Genomic DNA, 20154 nt, shown 5'->3' with positions numbered 1-20154 from the left:
AACAATTACATAAAACGTAAGTAGATACTTGAAAGAATATGCACCCAGAAATTCCAGTGTATCTCAGATATTTGGTTCAGCAACTGGTTTGATCCTTGTCTAGTTTGGGAAAATGCATAGTCCTCATCTCTTTAAGCTGTGCTTGGGAAGTCAGGAGGGAGCCTTTTGGTCTCCGGCTGGGGGTAAGATGATCTGGAGGGTTTGACCGCCTTAATCACCACGCTGAACGCTGCTGGAAAATGATATTTTCATTTAATTCGGTCGTATATTTTTTAAGTTACAGAGGTTTTAAAGTTAAAACTTTTTTTTCCTAAGCCTTTTATTGAAGGCCTTCAGCGTGTGACTTCACAATGCCCCTGTTAGATGAGCTCGCGCTGCCCTCCCCCCTCCTACTGATTTATTGATGGTTTTCAGCGTGGCGCTGCTGTGCGTTTGTGCGCACGCGTGGCCTCTCCTCACTCGCACCAACGACATGGACGCCGTTAGCGGAGCCGCCCGCCCGCGATCACCGGCTCACCTCTCCTCTCTCCCCTTGCTTCTCTCTTCTCTCCCACACCCTGGAGACCCTCTCCCCGCTATCGCCCGGACCCAGCGCGCCGCCGGACTATCCGTCGCGTCCCCCCTCCCGCTCGGGCACAGCACCATTACCGCACACAGGCCGCAGCGCAGCAGGCAGCTCCCCCCCCTCCCGCGCGGAATGCCCCCCCCCCCCCCCCCGGACCTTTACTTTAATGCGCTCCCCCCGTGCACCGCCGCCCGTCCCCGCATCTGACATTACTCAGGTCGGGCAGAGCTGACAGCCGGGAGATGTAGTCTCAGTCGCCTCTCCCGCTCGGGGGCTGGGGGGGATGCGGCACCAGCCCGACTGACGACATTGCCTATCAATGCGGGGTGACGAGGGCTCTATTGCTGTCCCCCCCCTCCCCTCCCCCCCCTCCCTCACTCCCCCTTCCTTCCCCCCTCTTCCTCCTCCCGCTCCCTCCCCCCCTGCCTCACACCCCACCGACCTTCGCCGCACGCCTCGAGTAGTCCGACCTCCGCTGCCCGACTCGAGCAGTCCGGAGCCCCCTCCTCCTCCTCCCTGCACGCTCGGTAAGTGTCTTTAGCCGCCAACGTCTCCACGGAGGGGAGTGGACGTGGGGGCGAGTGGGTGGAGGGAAGGGTGGGGGTGGGAGGGGGGTGAGATTGGCGGAGAAGGGGGGTGGTGGTGAGCGGAAGAGAGTGGGGGAGGGGGCAGTGTGGGTCTGGGACGAGTGGGGAGGAGGGGACAGTGAGTGAAAGGGGGAGGAGAGAGGGGTGTGGGGCAAGGGGGGGTGGTGGTGGGGGGAAGGGTGACGGTGGGGAAGAGGGGAGAGTGGGGGTGGGAGGGGAGGGGGACAGTGAGAATGGGGGTGGGGCGAGTGGAGGGGGTGAGCCCCCCCCTCCTCTCCGCCCCCCCCCCCTCCTCCTCTCCCCCACCTCCCCCCACTGAGATTGATTTTAATTTTTTTTAACAGACGATTCATTTTAAAGAAAAAAGCAATTTCCCCAGGTCGCAATGGAAACCCTACGAGGACGGGCCCAACGGGCCCACTTGGTCTAGTATAAAACTAAAAGTCTCATCTTGTATGTATGTGTGTTCCCGAAATACAGTCAAAACGGTACACGAAGGCACAACAATTTTAGGGGCACCTTATTCACCATTCGCTTGCGGTGTGCAGTATCAAGTTTCGTTCAAATTGTTGCGCTCTCGTGTACCAGTTTGGCTGTATTTCGGACACATCCCCCATAAAATAAACATCGCCATTTTAATCTAATACTTCCGTGTTCATCATGCGTCACAACGGGAACCCAACCGGTATCCGCATGTGTGCAGTTGGGGGAGGGTTACCGTGCCCGACGGCGTGCCTCGCGCCTGACCTTCCTCCCTTGGTGCAGCGCGGTGGCAGAGAGAAGGTCAAAGAAGATGGCCGCAGGCAGGACGAACTAGGGGCAGCGCCTTGCGGCCACTATCCTACTACAGGCCGCCCGGGGCCGGGGTGAGTGGCTCCCTCTACATATATTTATATACAAGATGAGATCGCCATTTTGAGATCGCTGGTGTCACAACGGGAACCCAACAGTCCACGGGTCGTCAAGTGTATATTATATCTCCCTTGCTTTTCCTCTGACAAAGAAAATAGTTCCCATGCGATTCTTCAGCTCACTATCAATTTATGTCTGATAATTCTGTTGTAAAACACTTCTGGATGCTTTCTTTTATTGCTGTACAAATGGGCGATGTTGCATGCTTCCCAGCTTTCTGTGAGTTTTTAATTAAAAAAAAATGTTAACAGGTATGGCCACTTTTCTGGAATAAACCGTAAAGTTCAATTGACATATCTGCCTCATGGGTGTCCAAAGACTTCAAGCGAAGAAGATGGTAGGCATTCAAACATAATTTTTCTTTTATTCTTGGCTTTCTGAAACTACGTAAACTAGTATTGTTTGATTATTGTGTGTGTGTGAACTTTATAAAACTGTCTTCTATAGACATATAATGGAACTGTTCACTATACGTATCACTTTATTACAATGACTAAATAGCTATAATTAACACTCCAGTCAAATCACTTGTAAAATTAGGTCAGCAACAGTTCCCTGTGAAAGGAAACAGCGTATGATGTCTGGTTACGATCCTTTATTATTCAAATGGAAGAGACCTCTATTTAAGATCAACCGTGTCTAGGTCTCTGTCAGAAAGTTGTGAGATCATCGCAGGTCAGAGATTTGGGCACATAATCGAGACTGCTTCGTGGGCAATTATCTTTTGAATTAAACCTTTTGGGATGGTTTAAAAAAAACCCCATCTGGTTCTATTTGAAGAGAAATGTCACTGTTTCTACTTAATTTACACCTCATTGGTTGTAAAACCTTCTTGGATTTTATGTCTTAAAATGTGCTTTGCAAATACAAGTCCATTTCTAGCTTGAAATAATTCTGAATGAGCTACCATTCACTACCTACAGAAAAGAAGAAGGAAGAACCTTCTCTACTGCTGGTGTTAAAGTGGGGTGGAGAACTGACTCCAGCAGGCAGAGTACAAGCTGAAGAGCTAGGTCGTGCTTTCAGGTGCATGTATCCAGGAGGACAAGGTAAATCAAAACATACATATTTACTTCTTAATCTTTTCATCCATTACAAAAATGATTTGCCTGACAGGGTCACATTTCAAAACAAATATCATCTTTCCTCTTTTCATAAGTCATTATCAAAAATCAAATTTGCTTTTTAACTATCCTTGTCTTGCTCTCTGAATAGCTCAATACAAAAGTGGCTGAAGCAAGAGAATCTCAAAATCTAGCAAAAGTTAACCATAAGTGAGGTCTTAATTAGCATTTTTAATGAAAGTGTACAATGATAACAAATTCTACTGCAAATCATTTTGAGATCTGAGATGTGACAGAGTGCCATATTAAAATAGTTAATTTCTTTACTCATTTTGCGTGCAGAGCATATTTTTAAATACATTTTTATCATTCATGCAGGAAAAAAGGGACTGCTAAATTCCAGTATTTGTACAGACTAACATTTCTATTCTTTAAAAATTACATTTTCCCATGAAGAAACCAATATTGCAACCTTCAGCTGCTTGGAGCCAAAGTTATACAGAACGGAAACAGGTTTTTCTGCCCAACTTGTCCATGCCGACTGAGATGCCCATCTAAGCTAGACCCATTGGATCTATATTCCTCTAAACCTTTCCCATCCATGCACCTGTCAAAATGCCTTTTAAATGTTATTGCAACATTGTCAGCTGGCAGCCTGTTCCATATACGAACCATACTCTGTGTTTATGGTAATTCATCAAGATTTCCCTTCGAAGATGAACAAAGTGAGATGGCCCTTAAAGAAACTCTTTTGTTTTAATCTAGGTAGCCTGGTGAGTTGCCCCCACCCCTAAATGTACCTGATCCCCTTTTCCTGGAATAGATTATCTTTTTCCAAAGAACAAAAGCTTGAAACTTTAAGCAAGATTGTTCTGTGTTTTTTTTAACACAACCAAATTAAGTTTGCTTCCAAGTTTGTTTATTTTTTTTCACATTGCATCTGTTGGATGTGGAGGCTGGTGGGATGGTAGGTGATGATCAGAGGAACTCTATCCTCATTTAGTCCTGGAGGAGTGGGGTTAAGAGCAGGGTCTTGGGAATTGGTAGAGATACAGTCTTTGTTAACAATGGAACAGGGAGGCCATGATTAGGAAGAATGGATACTTTGCACTGCATTTCTAAACTGCTGAATTCTTTTCTCTACATTAATTTGTTGTGTTCTCACTCTCTAGTTGCTCCCAATCACCTATTGACCACATAACCCCGTTTTACCCTACCACAGACACCCCTCCTCCCCATCCTTTCTGCAGATTAAGAAGCTTCTTTCATACCCTTCCCAGTTCCGATGCCGGGTCTTTGACCTGAAATATTAATTCTGTTTCATTTCCCACAGATGCAGCCTGACCTCCCGAGTATTTCCAACATTTTCTGTTTCAATTATAGATTTCCAACATCTGCAATTTTTTTTCGACTTTCTCACAGATGAAGTTGCTTTGAAATGAACAAAGTTGACGTCTAACAACTGAAGAAACTGGACACTACCAGGGCAAAGCAACCCACATGATTGGCATCCGATCCACCATCCGAACCATTCATTTTCTGTCTCCACTAACAGTGCACTGTGTTAACAGTGTGTATTATATGTGTTGCAGTTACAGATCTAGCCTACTCTACGAGCAAACCTCCAAACCATGGAGGCAGTTACGATAGTGGCATTTAAGAGGCTTTTGGATAGGCTCATGGAAATGCAGGGAATAGATGGATAAGAATCATGTGTAGACAGATGAGATGAGTTCAGCTAGGCATCATGTTCGGCACTAACATTGTGGGCCGAAGAGCCCATTACTGTGCCATATTGTTCTGCGTTCTATGGGAATTGTGCACAGAAATGCAGCAACCACAAAACTATTTGACCTGTCGAGTCCATACAGACAACTTTTAAGGGCAGTCCGGGATGATCCACCTCCTTGCCCTCTGTAAAATTCATTCCTTTCAGATACTTATCACTGTTGAATACTGCTTCTGAATCTGTTTCCACTTCTAACCTGAAAGTGCAATTCAGACCTTAAGCACTCGCTGTCAAAGAAAATATTATTTTTGTGTTATTTTTAGCTTTGTAACTGCTAGTTCTTGATTCTTCCACCAAAGGCAACTGTTAAGGAAAATCAGAAATAAGAGCAGAAGCAGGCCATTCAGGACCTTGAGCCTGCTCTGAAATTTAGCAAGATTGTGGTTGATCTTCAGTCCAAACACTTTTTTCTGCCCTATCTCCATATCCATTAATTCCTGGAATATCTAAAAACCATTATCAAAATCAGTTTTGAATTAAATCAATCACTGAACCTCCACAGCCCTCTGGGGTAGGGAATCGAAATGCCCAACAATAAAAACTCAACATTTCATAAGCAAATAATTTGTGTGCCATTCTACTGTAAATACTAATCCAAGAAGTCCAATTCTTATCATACAATGTAACACCCACGCTGGTTTAAATAGTCATAGCATTGTTATGGTGCAGAATGCTATTCATCTCTTGCAAAGCAAGCACATCAATCTTTCTCACCTCTTCCACTCCTGGAGCCCTGCAAGTTTATTTCTACCAAACCCCCATCCAGTTTTGTATTGAGAATAGTGATTGTGTTTGCTTCCACCACCCTCATCAGTAGGCAGTGAGTTCTAAATTAAATAGTGCATATTGATTTGTTTTATTTTTCAGTTCATGTCTTGTACTCGTTGGCTATATGTGGAAATGGTTCATTATTTTGTATACAAATTCTTCCAGCCTTGCTTTCCGTATTTGCATATTGAATATTATTTCAGGAGATTATGCAGGATTTCCTGGCTGTGGTTTGCTCCGATTGCACAGTACATATCGGCATGATTTGAAGATCTATGCTTCAGATGAAGGGAGAGTTCAGATGACTGCGGCAGCCTTTGCTAAGGTTTGAGATACCAAAAATGTTTTTATATCACACATAACAATATTTTAAAGCTGGTTTTTTTCTGGTTAGTACTGGAACCATAATTTTTAGATTAATGCTATTTGAAAAGTTCTAAGAACATTGGTCCCAGAATGTATTTTAGGAATAATCTAATTCACTAACCTGTTATGCAAATATTCTGTAATTAATCTATCAAATAATTTAAACTGATGGTATGCGAATCATTATCATTCTCTGCACATGATTTATATCCATGTGGATCGTAGACTGTTCGGCAATTGTAGAATATCCATATGAAAACAACTATGTTTTCTTCCTTTTCATTCCTTAACCTTTATCTCCATACTCGATTTCCAAATGTTTCAACAGGCTAATTTATATTACAGTGGTACAATAGTTCATTGTGAAGTTAGGTTTCTGACACATTTTAAGTGAAACAGTCAAAACTCCTGAGAAGTTGTCATGCACTTTGCTTTAAAACCAGTGACTTTAAACGATAATTGCACTGAAACTTTGAACTGATGATCTCATTGTATTATAAATGCATATAAAAATGAATATTTTGTCACATGTAGGAAGGAACTGCAGATGCTGGTTTAAACCAAAGATAGACACAAAAAGCTGAGTCTGTAGAAGGGTCTCGACCAAAAATGTCACATTCCTTTCCTCCAGAGATGCTGTCTAACCCGCTGACTTATTCCAGCTTTTTGCGTCTACTTACTGATATAAGACATTTCAATTTCTCCAGTTTGAATATGAGAGTTCTTTCCCAATTCTTTCCTTCTCTACCTCCTCCAAAAAATTTTTTTTTGCAAGAACGTTCTTCGTTGAGCACTTACGTAAAATTAAAAAGCTACGGCTATATAGAGTATTTCTTAACTGTTTTCTGAAGCCAAGAATGAGCCTTGTAGTCTGAAGAAGGGTTTCAACCCCAAACATCACCCATTCCTTCTCTCCAGAGATGCTGCCCGTCGCGCTGAGTTACTCCAGCAATTCTCTTTGATTTAAACCAGCATCTGCAATTCTTTCCAACACATGTTGAGCCTTGTAGATTTGACTGCCCGTAGATTGGTACTTAGAGTCATACAGCACAGAAGCCATCCCTTCGGCTCAATTTGTCCATGCCAACCAAGATGCCCCATCTAAGCTAGCCCCTTTTGCCCACTTTTGGCCCATATCCTTCTAAACCTTTCCTGTCACGTACCTGTTCAAATGTCTTTTAAATCTTGGTATTGTAACTGCCTCAACTACCTCCTCCGGCATCTTGTTCCGTATATCCACCACTCTCTGTGTGGAAAAAGTTGCCTCTTGGGTTAGACAATAGATAGACAATAGGTGCAGGAGTAGGCCATTTGGCCTTTCGAGCCAGCACCACCATTCAATGTGATCATGGCTGATCATTCTCAATCAGTACCCCGTCTCTGCCTTCTCCCCATACCCCCTGACTCCGCTATCCTTAAGAGCTCTATCTAGCTCTCTCTTGAATGCATTCAGAGAATAGACAATAGACAATAGGGTTCCTATTAAATCTTGCCCTTCTCACGTTAAACCTATGCCCCTTGTTTGGAGAAGGGAGGGAGAGTTGGAGGTGATTAATAGGAAACGCAGGAGAGCTGGATATGCAACTGAACTTCATTCACTTCAATATAATTGGGAAGGAGCATTCAAACCAGAGAAATTGAAAAGTTCTATATTTGTGATTTCCTTACCCAGAAGAAGGCTCTGCATTTACCCTTCATGATTTATACACCTACATTTTTTTTGTTAAATTATCGAAAACAACATTTATAGATATTGCACTTGTCAGTTTAAAGCAGTGTATTACCAACCAAGACAGCTAGGTTGTTGATCCTATGGAGAACAGAATTGGTTGACAAGTTCCAAATCTACACCTTCTATCCTGAATAAAATGTGCCAGAAACCTGTACATTAATTGTGTAAGACAGCCAATTGTGAAACATTCACGAGATAAGATCTAAATGAAGTGATTATATATAAAGCAATATCTGCCAAGCTGACAAAATTAGTGATCAGTTACAGTGAATAAATATCATGTTCTTTGACTTTGTTCAGAAAAGCAGACAAACCTGAATCTCTGAATTTTGAGTATTTATATGTAATATAGCAGTGCTGCGAGAAGTGATTTTAGATATGGACTATTGGGAAAAACAATAAATGCGATAGTCTTATAAAATAATGATGTATAAAATTGATGTTGACTATTTGTAACCAGGGATTGCTTGCGTTGGAAGGGGAGCTAACCCCAATTCTTGTGCAGATGGTTAAAAGTGCTAACATGAATGGCTTGTTAGACAGTGACAGTGATTCCCTGAGTAGTTGTCAGCAGAGAGTTAAAGCTCGGCTTCATGAAATTCTTCAGAAAGACCGAGACTTCACCCTTGATGATTACGAAAAGGTATGTATTTGACAACATCCTTCATTCTGTTATATTCTTCTATAATCATGTGAATATGAATTTTTAAATATTTTGATGTCCAAAGAACAAATTATGAAATATTGATAGCATTTTTCCACAATAATATTTAGTTAAATCTGATGACTGAATTGTGTATGGTATTGCCTTTCCTGAAAATGTAACAATACTTCTTTATATCAACACAACTTGCATTCATACAGTGGCTATAATGTTAGAAGACATCCAAAAGTGTCCCACGGAGAGAAAATAATAAAAAGTGCACACTTTTAGGATAGAGAGGTTTGGAAGGGTGCCTTAAAACGTTGTAGGATTCAGTTTTAAAATTTGGAGAAGGCGGGGTGAGGAAGGGGAGATTTATGAATAGATAAAGAGTTAATTAGGAGAATAAAAGTTGAAAATTCCAAGGGTTTATTGAAATAATTCCAGAGATTTGGGCAAGGCTACTCTGAGTCAAGAGGAGAAAAAGAAGAGTTGGCTATGGATTTTTCCAGCCATATTTGCCGAACCAGTTGGAGATAGACAAAGCTTTATCAAGTTTGAGGATTATGGTGAGGATTCGAAGATAGTGTACAACAACTTTAAGCTGTTGCTTCCCCTTCCCTCTTTCTTGTTCTTATAGTTTGGGATTATTTTTATGAGGATAGTATGTGTGAATTCTCAAAGTAACCAATTTGTGTCAGATTTTATATCAATAAATGTTAATCAATTATTTTCAATTTGGCTAAATCTGGCACTTTAAATTGCATGCATATTTCTGAAATCCTGTCTCTCTTAATTGGTTCCATTCCTTCCTTATGTTGTGACTGCAAATTAATATAGTACTTCAGGCATGTGAGATTTCTGCGCTTCCATGGAATTCCGCGTTTTCAAAATCCATTTTCCGCGCTTTTTGCATGATTTGCGCATTTTTCACTTTGCCAAAATCGCGTTTACCAGTGGAGAAATCAGATTGAAAAAAAGAAAGAAAAAACCCCCCAAAACAATGTATAGACTTGTAATGAACACTAGGGATCCGCTAGAGTCGCTAGTGGTTCCACGAGAAATCCCCCGCGCCCTGGAAGTCTCCCCGAAAATGTTGCACCAAGGCTGGGCAAGGCAACCAATCTGGGCCTCATCGGGACTTCCACGGCCGATCGATGGGTTGAATTTGCAACCTGCGGCCGGGGCTCTGGAACTCCAGCCCAGCTGGAGCCAGCACATCTATCCCCATAGCCGACTTCCTTGGCCAGCTGGATAAACCAGCAAAGCTCTGGAACCAAGAGTGCCAGAAAATCAGTGGTGGAACTGTAATGAGTAAATATTAAAGTTAAGTGCAAGATTATATAACTAAATTAATTAAGACGGGGTTAAAATATAAAACACAGCAGAAAAGCCAATTACCACCTTTTTGGGCTGATTATCAATTAATGAGCGAATTTACTATTATACTAATGTTATTAGTATACAGTGACATATTCACATTATTTTGTAATGTCCATTTGAAATGCACTAAAAGAGGCTTGAAACTGGTAATTTTGTGTGAATTTTCAAATATTTTCCGTTTTTTTTCACCCCCGCTGTAAGCTTCGTGCAAGCGCTTGGCTCTTTTCCTCTTTTTTTTTTACCTCACTCACATACCTGGTACGACGGTGTAAACTTTTTGCGCTGCTGTCCTCTGAGTTAATTGTTAAGCTAAGATTCATAAACGGTAGCATTTATTAGATTTACTGTTAAAGCCACTGAATCTTGCATATACCAAAGGAGAGAACAATAATTTCTCTAAGAGAAAGTTGACACACAGAATTATATCCCTAAAATGTTGTTTTTTATACAATAGCAAATAAAGTGATTTGGTTAATATAGACATGGGAGCATTTGCAAGCCCCTTCTGTGCTAACTAAGCAGACTGATTAAAACCTTGTGGTGTAGGTGTCTGAAAACCCATTCCTGAAGTATGCAGATGTATTATATTTATAATCGATAATCTGAGATATAGGGAGAGATTGGGCTGGCTAAGACTTTATTCCTTGGAGTGCAGGACACCGCGGTATGATCATACAGAGGTGTATAAAATCATGAGGGGAATAGATAGGGTGAACACGCAATCTTTTATTTAGAGCAGAGGAATAACAAAACAGATGACATGGGTTTAAGGTGAGAGGAGAAAAATTTAATAGGAACCTAAGCAGCAGCTTTTTTACAGAGGGTGGTGGATATGTGGAACTAGCTGCCAGAGAAGGAAGTTGAGGTGGATGGATCTTTCCTCCATGTAAGAGATTCTAAAGCTAGTAGTTTGCCTATTTTATAGAAAGACGTGTTAGTTTTTTTCTCAAGGTTAGTGCAATTTTGGAACTCTTATAGGACCGAGTCTAAATATTTTAAAGGCAGATTTAGATGGATTCTTTATCACCAATGGGTTAAAGGTTCCTTTTAGTAAACAAGATTGTGGGGTTGAGATTACTATCAATTCAGCATTGACTTTATTAAATAATTTAGCAGGCTTGAGGGGATGAGTGGTGTATTCCTACTCCCGGTTATGTTTATAAGAGTCTGACGGGTCTACATAAATAACCTACAACCTTGCCTGAACCTATTATTAATTGCTGGAATTTATGGCACTTTACATTTATGTTATCCTTACGCCTGAATGGGTTATCTAGATTCTTCTGGAAAAATTGCTTTGGTCTGATTAGTACATAAAGGCTTTGTGTTCCACTAATCATATGAATACAAATTGAGGAGCACTCATGTACAGTTTAGACCAGCATGAAAGGCACATTCTATTCTGCTGTGGACTTTTTTCAACCACTTTGTCTTATTTACATGTAGTGTCCATATTTTGAAGAAAGGTTTTCAATTTTTGATATTTAGTTTAGGGTAGTTTTCCAAATGCAAGATCCCTCTGACATATTTTGGTGTTAATGGTTGACATAGCGAGTGTCTTTTGCACACCTGTGATATTAGAATGACACCTTTTGAATGCCAGTGATTATAAAGAAATACTCTCTTATTTGTATTCCTTTTTGTTTTGGAGTTTCCCTCTCATTCTCAACTTTTTTTACTCTTTAGTGGTTTTATCAGATGTTAGTGTTTTTAAACTTTGAACTGCAAGGTCTATGACAATACTTTTCTTTCTTTAATATTTTTCCAGCTTGCTCCAACTAAAAACAGTTCTATAATTAAGTCAATGCAGTTAATCAAAAATCCTGTTAAAACCTGTGATAAGGTCTACACATTGATCCAGAGCTTGACGTCCCAGATTAGGCAGAGGATGGAAGACCCTAAATCAGCTGGTAAGATATTTCATTTCTATGCTGAAGGGAGGATGACAAAAAGTGAAAAAAATGATGTGGACTGAAAATAGGTGCAGGAGGAGGCCATTCGGCCCTTCAAGCCAACACCGCCATTCATTGTGATCATGGCTGATCGTCCCCAATCAATAACCTGTGTCTGCCTTCTTCCCATATCCCTTGATTCCACTAGCCCCTAGAACTCTATCTAACTCTCTCTTAAATCCATCCAGTGATTTGGCTTCCACTGCCCTCTGAGGCAGAGAATTCCACAAATTCACAACTCTCTGGGTGAAAAAGTTTTTTCTCACCTCAGTTTTAAATGGCCTCCCCTTTATTCTAAGACTGTGGCCCCTGGTTCTGGACTCGCCCAACATTGGGAACATTTTTCCTGCATCTAGCTTGTCCAGTCCTTTTATAATTTTTATATGTTTCTATAAGATTCCCTCTCATCCTTCTAAACTCCAGTGAATTCATAATAGAGGAAAGTAGAAAGGGGTCCAAAGACAAAATATTTCAGATATGGGAAATCTAAAATATAAACAGGAAAATGTCAGCAGCGTGGGCAACATCTGTGCCGAGTGAAACAAAATGAACGTTTCAAGTTGATATTTCGAACTTCTCCCAGTCCTGATAAAATAAAATCAGTTTTATGTTGCAGAGAAAGGGGAAAGAAGCATGGAGAATGAAAGGGAAAATATGTGATGGATTGTAACCTAGGAGAGATTATAAAGTTATGTGCAGAGGAGTTGTAAATAAGAGTTAAAGAAAATATGAAATGAAAAAGAAATGGGATGTAGGGAGTAGAAAGATTGCTAGAAATGTAAGATAAAAGTCTATTTTAAATTGTTGAAACGAGTTGAAATTTCTGTAGGTTGTTTGCCGTTTGATAGCTGAAATTTTGTACTTCAGACGTGTTGTGCTTCTTTGGAATGATATGGAAATATGGAAATATGAAATATTTAACAGTAAATAAAAATCCTAACATGGATACAGGAAATGGAAAATAAAATCAAGTGCAGATCAGGCAGCGAGTTTAGAAGGAGGCAAAGGTATTGGACAGGAAATATTCACCGTTTCTCTTCCCACAGATAATCATTTTTTCTAGCATTTTTTGCTTTTATTTTTGGGGATTAAAATAAAACAACCAATCTTGGTAATGGGAACAATACAGCGTTCTTATAAAAATCCCACTTTGGTTTGCCCGTGTCATTAAAGGAAAAAATGCCTGTCTTCTTGCCCTCGATTGTATGTGATTCCACACCCATTGAAGAATCACTTATTGACTCTTAACTGTTTCCCCATCACAGGGACAATTTGGGACGGAAAATACATGTTGGTATCGTTGGTGACATATATATCCTGTGAACAAATTATAGTCAAAGCTTATATTCAGTATTGTTCAAAATCATTAGAAGCTAGTATTTTTCTTTTAATCACGAAAGGAATAAATGCTTTCTTTGTATTTACAGACATTCAGCTTTATCATAGTGAATCACTTGAACTGATGCTTAGAAGATGGGCTAAATTAGAAAAAGATGTCAAAATGAAGAATGGTCGTTATGATATAAGTAAAATTCCAGATATTTATGACTGTATTAAATATGATGTGCAACATAACAGTTCCCTAAATCTGAATGATACGATGGAACTGTATCAATTATCGAAGTCGTTGGCTGACATTGTTATACCTCAGGTAATGAGCAACATTTTACTGAACTTACAGAGGTTAATACCTTCCATAAAATAATTTTTATTACTTTTTTCTAATTTGGGCTTTTAACAACACATGAGATCACTCTATGCGTACGTTTGATGGTGTGTTTGCCCACATAATTGATGACCTTTAAGAATAGTTGGAAAATGTGATGTGTTAGAAATTGTATTACTGTTATTGTTTTATTGTGACATGTTCCGAGATACAGTAATAAACTTATTTGGCATGCTGTCCAGTCAAATCATGCTTCAGATGTGTACAATTAAGCCATACATAAGTACAGCAAGTATTGCAAAGAGAAAAATACCAGAGTGCAGAATATAGTGTTACAACGTTATGGCATTACAGTTATAGAGAGAGTGCAGTTTTGTTTTTAAGTGCAAGGGTTGCAATGAAGTAGATTGGGAGATCATGACCAAACCCGTGGCTTATGAGAGTACCATTCAGTAGTCAGTAGTTTGCATTGTCAGAGGATGGTGAATGAGTGGAATTCATTGCTAAGGACAGCTGTGGAGGCCAAATCATCAGGTATATTTAAGGTAGCGATTGACTGATTCTTGATTGATAAGTATGTCGACAGTTATGGAGAGAAAACAAAAGAATGGGTTGGAGGGAAAGATAGATCAGCCAGGATTGAATGGCGTAGTAGACTTGATGGGCCGAATGGCCTAATTCTGCCCTTTGGACTTTTAAATTTTAGACTTTAGAGATATAGCGTGGAAATATACCAGGTCATTCGGCCCACCGAGTCCGCACTGACCAGCGATCACCCTGTAAACTTGCACTATCCCACTTACGAAGAACAATTTACAATTTTAGCAAAGCAAATTAACCTGCAAACTTGTACTTCTATGGAGTGTGGGAGGAAACCGTAGCACCCAGAGAAAACATGCGGTCACAGGGAGGACGTACAAACTCCGTACAGACCCCACCCGCAGTCAGGATCAAACTCAAGTGCTGCAAGGCTGCAACTCTTCCGCCATGCCACTGTGCCACCCAAATTTATTAGTAACTCAGCAGGTCAGGCAGCATCTGTGGAAGACAAGGATAGATGTCATTTTGGGTTGGGACAATTCTTCAGACTGACAAGTGATAGGTGGATACAGGTGAAGTGGATGTGATAGATAGTAAGTGACAAAGGTTAGAAAATATGGTTAACGGACAAAACCCTCGCATCAATCTACACTGGCAAGTTTGGAATTCTCCAGATGTGTGTGAAGTACTTTTTGATCTTTAAAGATTGCTGGCTACCATCTGGCTTAGTTTCCTGAAATATACTTTGCAGACTATGTATCAACAGACCTGTTCATTTTAATTTGAAAACAAATCTTCCTTAGTGATGATTAATCTCCTTTTTAGGAATATGGCATTACCAAGGCTGAGAAATTGGATATTGCCAAAGGATATTGTACACCTTTGATAAGAAAAATACGTTCAGACTTGCAGAGAACTCAGGATGATGACACTGTTAACAAGCTGCATCCACTGTAAGAACATTTTCCAGTAATTCATTAATTCAAGTCTAAAGCATTTAGAAAGTTACAATTTTCATATCTTATCCATGTGTATAAGCATGCCCTTGCATTTGATATTTTAAAATTTGAATGCAATGAAATTTTAAGAAATTCTGCACTTTGTTATATAAATGCAGTATAATTAATTGGATTTTTTGGCGATTCAAATGACTGAACTTTGGCTTCACGGTTCATTTGTAATTAATTGTGTATTCAAAGCCAGAAAATAGCAGCTCTTATTTTTTGAGGGAATGTTTTCTTAAATATTTAGGGGAGAGCTTGGGTCCGACAGTCAAAGGTTGGCGAAATAGAAACATAGAAAATAGATGTAGGAGGAGGCCATTCGGCCCTTCGAGCCAGCACCGCCATTCATTGTGATCATGGCTGATCATCAACAATCAGTAACCTGTGCCCAACTTCTCCCCAAATGTAGAGAATCTATGGATTCCCGTGATGGCGAAGGGCAAGGTTATGAGGCAATTTAAATGCCAGGGTGAAAATGGTATACTTGATGTTGAATGATTAGAAAGCAATATTGAAGTTCATTGGGGAATAGGATTATTGAGAACTTAAATCGGAATGGAAGGTTTTGGATGAGCCAAAAATTATTGTCAAGAAATGGTAACCAGACAGCATTGCAACGGTCATTTCTAATGTCACTAGGCACTAACCTCTGCTCTACGTAAGTTGAGAGATTGGATGTAGGAAATCTGGTGGGGATGTGTTGCTAGAAGCTTAGGTCAGGTTCTAAGTGATATGCTGTGTGTATATTGGATCAGAGAATTAATAAGGCTTACAAAGTTTGGATCCATGATTGCTTCAGTCTTCTTAAGTTCTCAGGGCCTGATGGTCTGCATCCCAGGGTACTCAAGGACGTAGCTCTCGAAATCGTGGACGCATTGGTGATCATTTTCCAATGTTCTATAGATTCTGGATCAGTTCCTGTGGATTGGAGGGTAGTTCATGTTTTTAGCTACCCTCCAATCCAAGGAGGGAGAGAAAAGACAGGGATTTATAGACCAGTTAGCCTGACATCAGTGGTGGGGAAGATGCTGGGATTGATTATCAAAGATGTAATAGCGGCACATTTGGATAGCAGTAACAGGATTGGTCTGAATCAGCATGGATTTATGAAGGGGAAATCATGCTTGACAAATCTTCTGGAATTTTTTGAGGAAGTAACAAGTAAAATGGATAAGGGACAACCAGTGAATGAAGTGTACCTGGACTTTCAGAAAGCCTTTGATAAAGTCCCGCACAGGGGATTAGTGGGCAAAATTCGAGCATATGGTATTGGGGGTAGGGTATTGACATGGATAAAAAATTGGTTGGCAGACAGGAAACAAAGAGTAGGGATTAACGGGTCCCTTTCAGAATGGCAGGCAGTGACTAGGAGGGTGCCGCAAGGCTCGGTGCTGGGACCGCAGCTATTTACAATATTACATTAATGATTTAGATGAAGGAATTAAAAGTAACATTAGCAAATTTGCAGATGACACAAAGCTGGGTGGCAGTGTGAACTGTGAAGAGGATGCTATGAGGATGCAGGGTGATTTGGACAGGTTGGGTGAGTGGGCAGATGCATAGCAGATGCAGTATAATGTGGATAAATGTGAGGTTATCCACTTTGGTGGATTATTATCTGAATGGTGTCAGGTTAGGAAAAGGGAAAGTACAATGAGACCTGGGTGGTCTTATACATCAGTCATTGAAAGTAAGCATGCAGGTACAACAGGCAGTGAAGAAAGCTAATGGCATGTTGGTCTTCTTAACGAGAGGAGTTGAGTATTGGAGCAAAGAGGCCCTTCCGCAATTGTACCGGGCCCTGGTGAGACCAAACCTGGAGTATTGTGTGCAGTTTTGGTCTCCTAATTTGAGGAGGGTCATTCTTGTTATTGAGGGAGTGCAGCGTAGGTTCGCAAGGTTAATTCCCGGGATAGCGGGACTGTCATATGATGAAAGATTGGAGCGACTGGATTTAGAAGGATGAGAGGAGATCTTATAGAAACATACAAAATTATTAAGGGATTGGACACGCTAGATGCAGGAAACATGTTCCGATGTTGGGGGAGTCCAGAACTAGGGACCACAGTTTAAGAATAAGGGGTAGGCCATTTAGAACTGAGATGAGGAAAAACTTTTTCATACAGAGTTGTGAATTTGTAGAATTCTCTGCCTCAGAAGGCAGTGGAGGCCGGCTCACTGTATGCATTCAAAAGAGAATTAGATAGAGGTCTTAGGGCCAGGGAATCAAGGGGTATAGGGAGAAGGCAGGAACGGGGTACTGATTGTGAATTATCGCATTGAAGGGCCGAATGGCCTACTTCTGCACCTATTGTCTATGTATCTATGTTATGTTTATCTGAACAAATTTGTGGTTCTTCAGGGATGTAAGGCGAGTAGTTCTATAACATTAGTGACATATTCCACCAAGTCAATGCCTATATGAATCTGACACTAAAAGAGATTGTCCAAGAACTGCATGCAGATAAGGAGGAGGTAGGGGTGGGGGCTCAGCAAAGGTGAAACGTTATAACTCCATCTGAAATAACGTGCCATTGGAAGAAAAGGCAATGCTGGATTGTTACACCTTAATTAGCTGATAAAAAAATAAGCAGTCCAAATAAATGAAGGAAAGGCATTAAAGGGGAATGGTATAGGAATGCATTACACAATGATCAAAATCACAAAGGGTGTTGGTGTTAATTTTAGGGCAATGGAGACCCTCAGCATAGGAGCACCGCAAGGCTGCATACTCTCCCCTCACCTTTACTTTCTCTACACCAACGACTGCACCTCCACAGACTCCTCTGTCAAGCTTCTCAAGTTTGCGGACGACACAACCCTGATTGGACTGATCCAGGATGGGGAGGAATCTGCCTACAGTCAGGAAGTGACATAGCTGGCGTCCTGGTGCCATCGCAACAACCTGGAGCTCAATGCTCTTAAGACAGTGGAATTGATAGTAAACTTGAGGAGAGCTCCCCGTCCCCTCCCCCCACTCACTATCAACAACACCACAGTCACATCTGTGGAGTCATTTAAGTTCCTTGGAACCATCATCTCCAAGGACCTTAAATGGGGGCACACCATCGACTCCACAGTCAAAAAGGCCCAACAGAGAACGTACTTGCTGCAGCAGCTGAGGAAACACAATCTGCCACAGGCAATGATGGTCCAATTCTATACTGCCATCGTAGAGTCTGTCCTCACCTTCTCCATCCTGTTCTGGTTTGGCTCAGCCACCAAGCATGACATCTGGAGGCTGCAGTGAATCGTTCGATCAGCTGAGAAGGTTATTGGCTGCAACCTTCCCCCCATTGACGAACTGTACACTGCAAGGGCCAGGAAGCGAGCGGGTAAGATCATATCTGACCCCTCTCACCCTGGCCACAAACTCTTTGAAGCTCTTCCCTCTGGAAGGTGACTCCAGATTGCCAAAGCCGCCACAGCCAGGCATAAAAACAGCTTTTTTCCACGAGCAGTAGCTCTACTCAATAACCAAAGGTCTGTAGCCTCCTTTTGCTCTGGTATTTTATTTCATTCACATGTTTAAACTATAATGTTTAATTCTTAATGTTTTAATGTTTTATGTTTTATTCTTAATTGCTTACTGTATGTCGTGTTGTTACTTTCGAGCGGAGCACCATTCCAAATTCCTTGTATGTGTACATACACTCATGAGCCAAAACATTATGACCATCTGCCTAATATGCTGTTGGTCCTCCATGTGCCGCCAAAACAGCGCCGACCCGCCGAGGCATGGACTCTACAAGACCCCTGAAGGTGTCCTGTGGTATCTGGCACCAAAACATTAGTAGCAGATCCTTCAAGTCCTGTAAGTTGCGAGGTGGAGCCGCTATGGATCAGACTTGTCGATCCAGCACATCCCACAGATCCTCAATTTGATTGAGATCTGGAGAATTTGGAGGCCAGGGCAACAACGTGAACACTTCATCATATTCCTCAAACCATTCCTGAACAATGTATGCAGTTTGGCAGGATGCATTATCCTACTGAAAGAGGCCATTGCCATCAGAGAATACCATTGCCATGAAGGGGTGTACCTGGTCTGCAACGATGTTTAGGTAGGTGACAAGTGTCAAATTGACGTCCACATGAATGGCCGGACCCAGGGCTTCCCAGCAGAACATTGCCCAGAGCATCACACTCCCTGCAACGGCTTGTCATCTTCCCACAGTGCATCATGGTGCCATCACTTCCCCAGGTAAACGGCGCACACATACACGGCCATCCACGTGATCTAAAAGAAAACGACTCATCGGATCAGGCGACCTTCTTCCACTGCTCCAAGGTCCAGTTCTGACACTCGCGTGCCCAATGTAGGTGCTTTCGACGGTGGACAGGGGTCATCATGGGCACTCTGCGGCTACGCAGCCCCATACGCAGCAGGGTGCGATGCACTGTGTATTGTGACACATTCCTCCCATGACCACCTTTAAAATTTTCTGTGACTTGTGCCACAGTAGACCTTCTGTCGGTTCGGACCAGACGGGATAGCCTTCGTTGCCCTCGCGCATCGATGAGCTTTGGGCGCTCAACACCCTGTCGCTGGGTTGTGGTTTGTTCCTCCTCGGACCACTGTCAGTAGGTACTCACCACTGCTGACCGGGAGCACCCCACAAGCATTGACCCCAACAGTCATCTGGCCATAACAATTTGGCCCTTGTTAAAGTCGCTCAGATCTTTACTCCTGCCCATTTCTCCTGCATCCAACACATCAACGTCTAGAACTGACTGTTCACTTGCTGCCTAATATATCCCACCCCTTGACAGGTGCCATTGTAACAAGATAATCAATGTTATTCACTTCACCTGTCAGTGGTCATAATGTTTTGACTCAACTGTGTACTTGGCCAATAAAACTTATTCAATTCAATTCAATTTGAACACAGAGCAGAAAGAAAAATGTTATTAAAACACATTCAAGGAGAGTTAGGGCTGGAGCTATGCTTTGCGAGAATTGAGTGAATAAAAGAGAAGGAGGTGTCAGGTGTGTACTGGCAACAATAGTTTTAAAAGGGGGTTCGGGGTGAGTCATGTTCAGAGGAGGCAAACCTGAAGGCATGAGGACAATGAGAGGTCACTATTTTAGTGATGATCAGGACAGCAGATAGTAAATTTCATGGGCTTGGAGCAAGGACATGGTGAGCTAAGATAGAGGAAGCCATTGGTTTAGGGCCTAA

General features: G+C 41.6%; 1 protein-coding gene across 14 annotated transcripts in view; it reads left to right on the top strand.

The window, feature by feature from the left end:
* ppip5k2 (diphosphoinositol pentakisphosphate kinase 2) overlaps positions 1 to 20154 on the top strand; it is a 113708-nt gene that overhangs the window by 39586 nt on the left and 53968 nt on the right. For all 14 annotated transcript variants that reach the window (XM_078396407.1, XM_078396412.1, XM_078396421.1 and 11 more), the window contains 7 exons: positions 2316 to 2401; positions 2988 to 3113; positions 5889 to 6010; positions 8244 to 8426; positions 11578 to 11719; positions 13189 to 13412; positions 14793 to 14920. In XM_078396407.1, coding sequence (XP_078252533.1) covers positions 2316 to 2401; positions 2988 to 3113; positions 5889 to 6010; positions 8244 to 8426; positions 11578 to 11719; positions 13189 to 13412; positions 14793 to 14920 — 1011 coding nt within the window. The remainder of the gene's footprint in view (positions 1 to 2315; positions 2402 to 2987; positions 3114 to 5888; positions 6011 to 8243; positions 8427 to 11577; positions 11720 to 13188; positions 13413 to 14792; positions 14921 to 20154) is intronic.

The sequence above is a fragment of the Rhinoraja longicauda genome, chromosome 3 (genome assembly GCF_053455715.1).
Source record: "Rhinoraja longicauda isolate Sanriku21f chromosome 3, sRhiLon1.1, whole genome shotgun sequence".
Classification (NCBI taxonomy): Eukaryota; Metazoa; Chordata; class Chondrichthyes; order Rajiformes; family Arhynchobatidae; genus Rhinoraja; species Rhinoraja longicauda.
The sequence above is the reverse complement of the archived record's forward strand: the minus strand, read 5'-3'. Positions and strand labels throughout refer to the sequence as shown.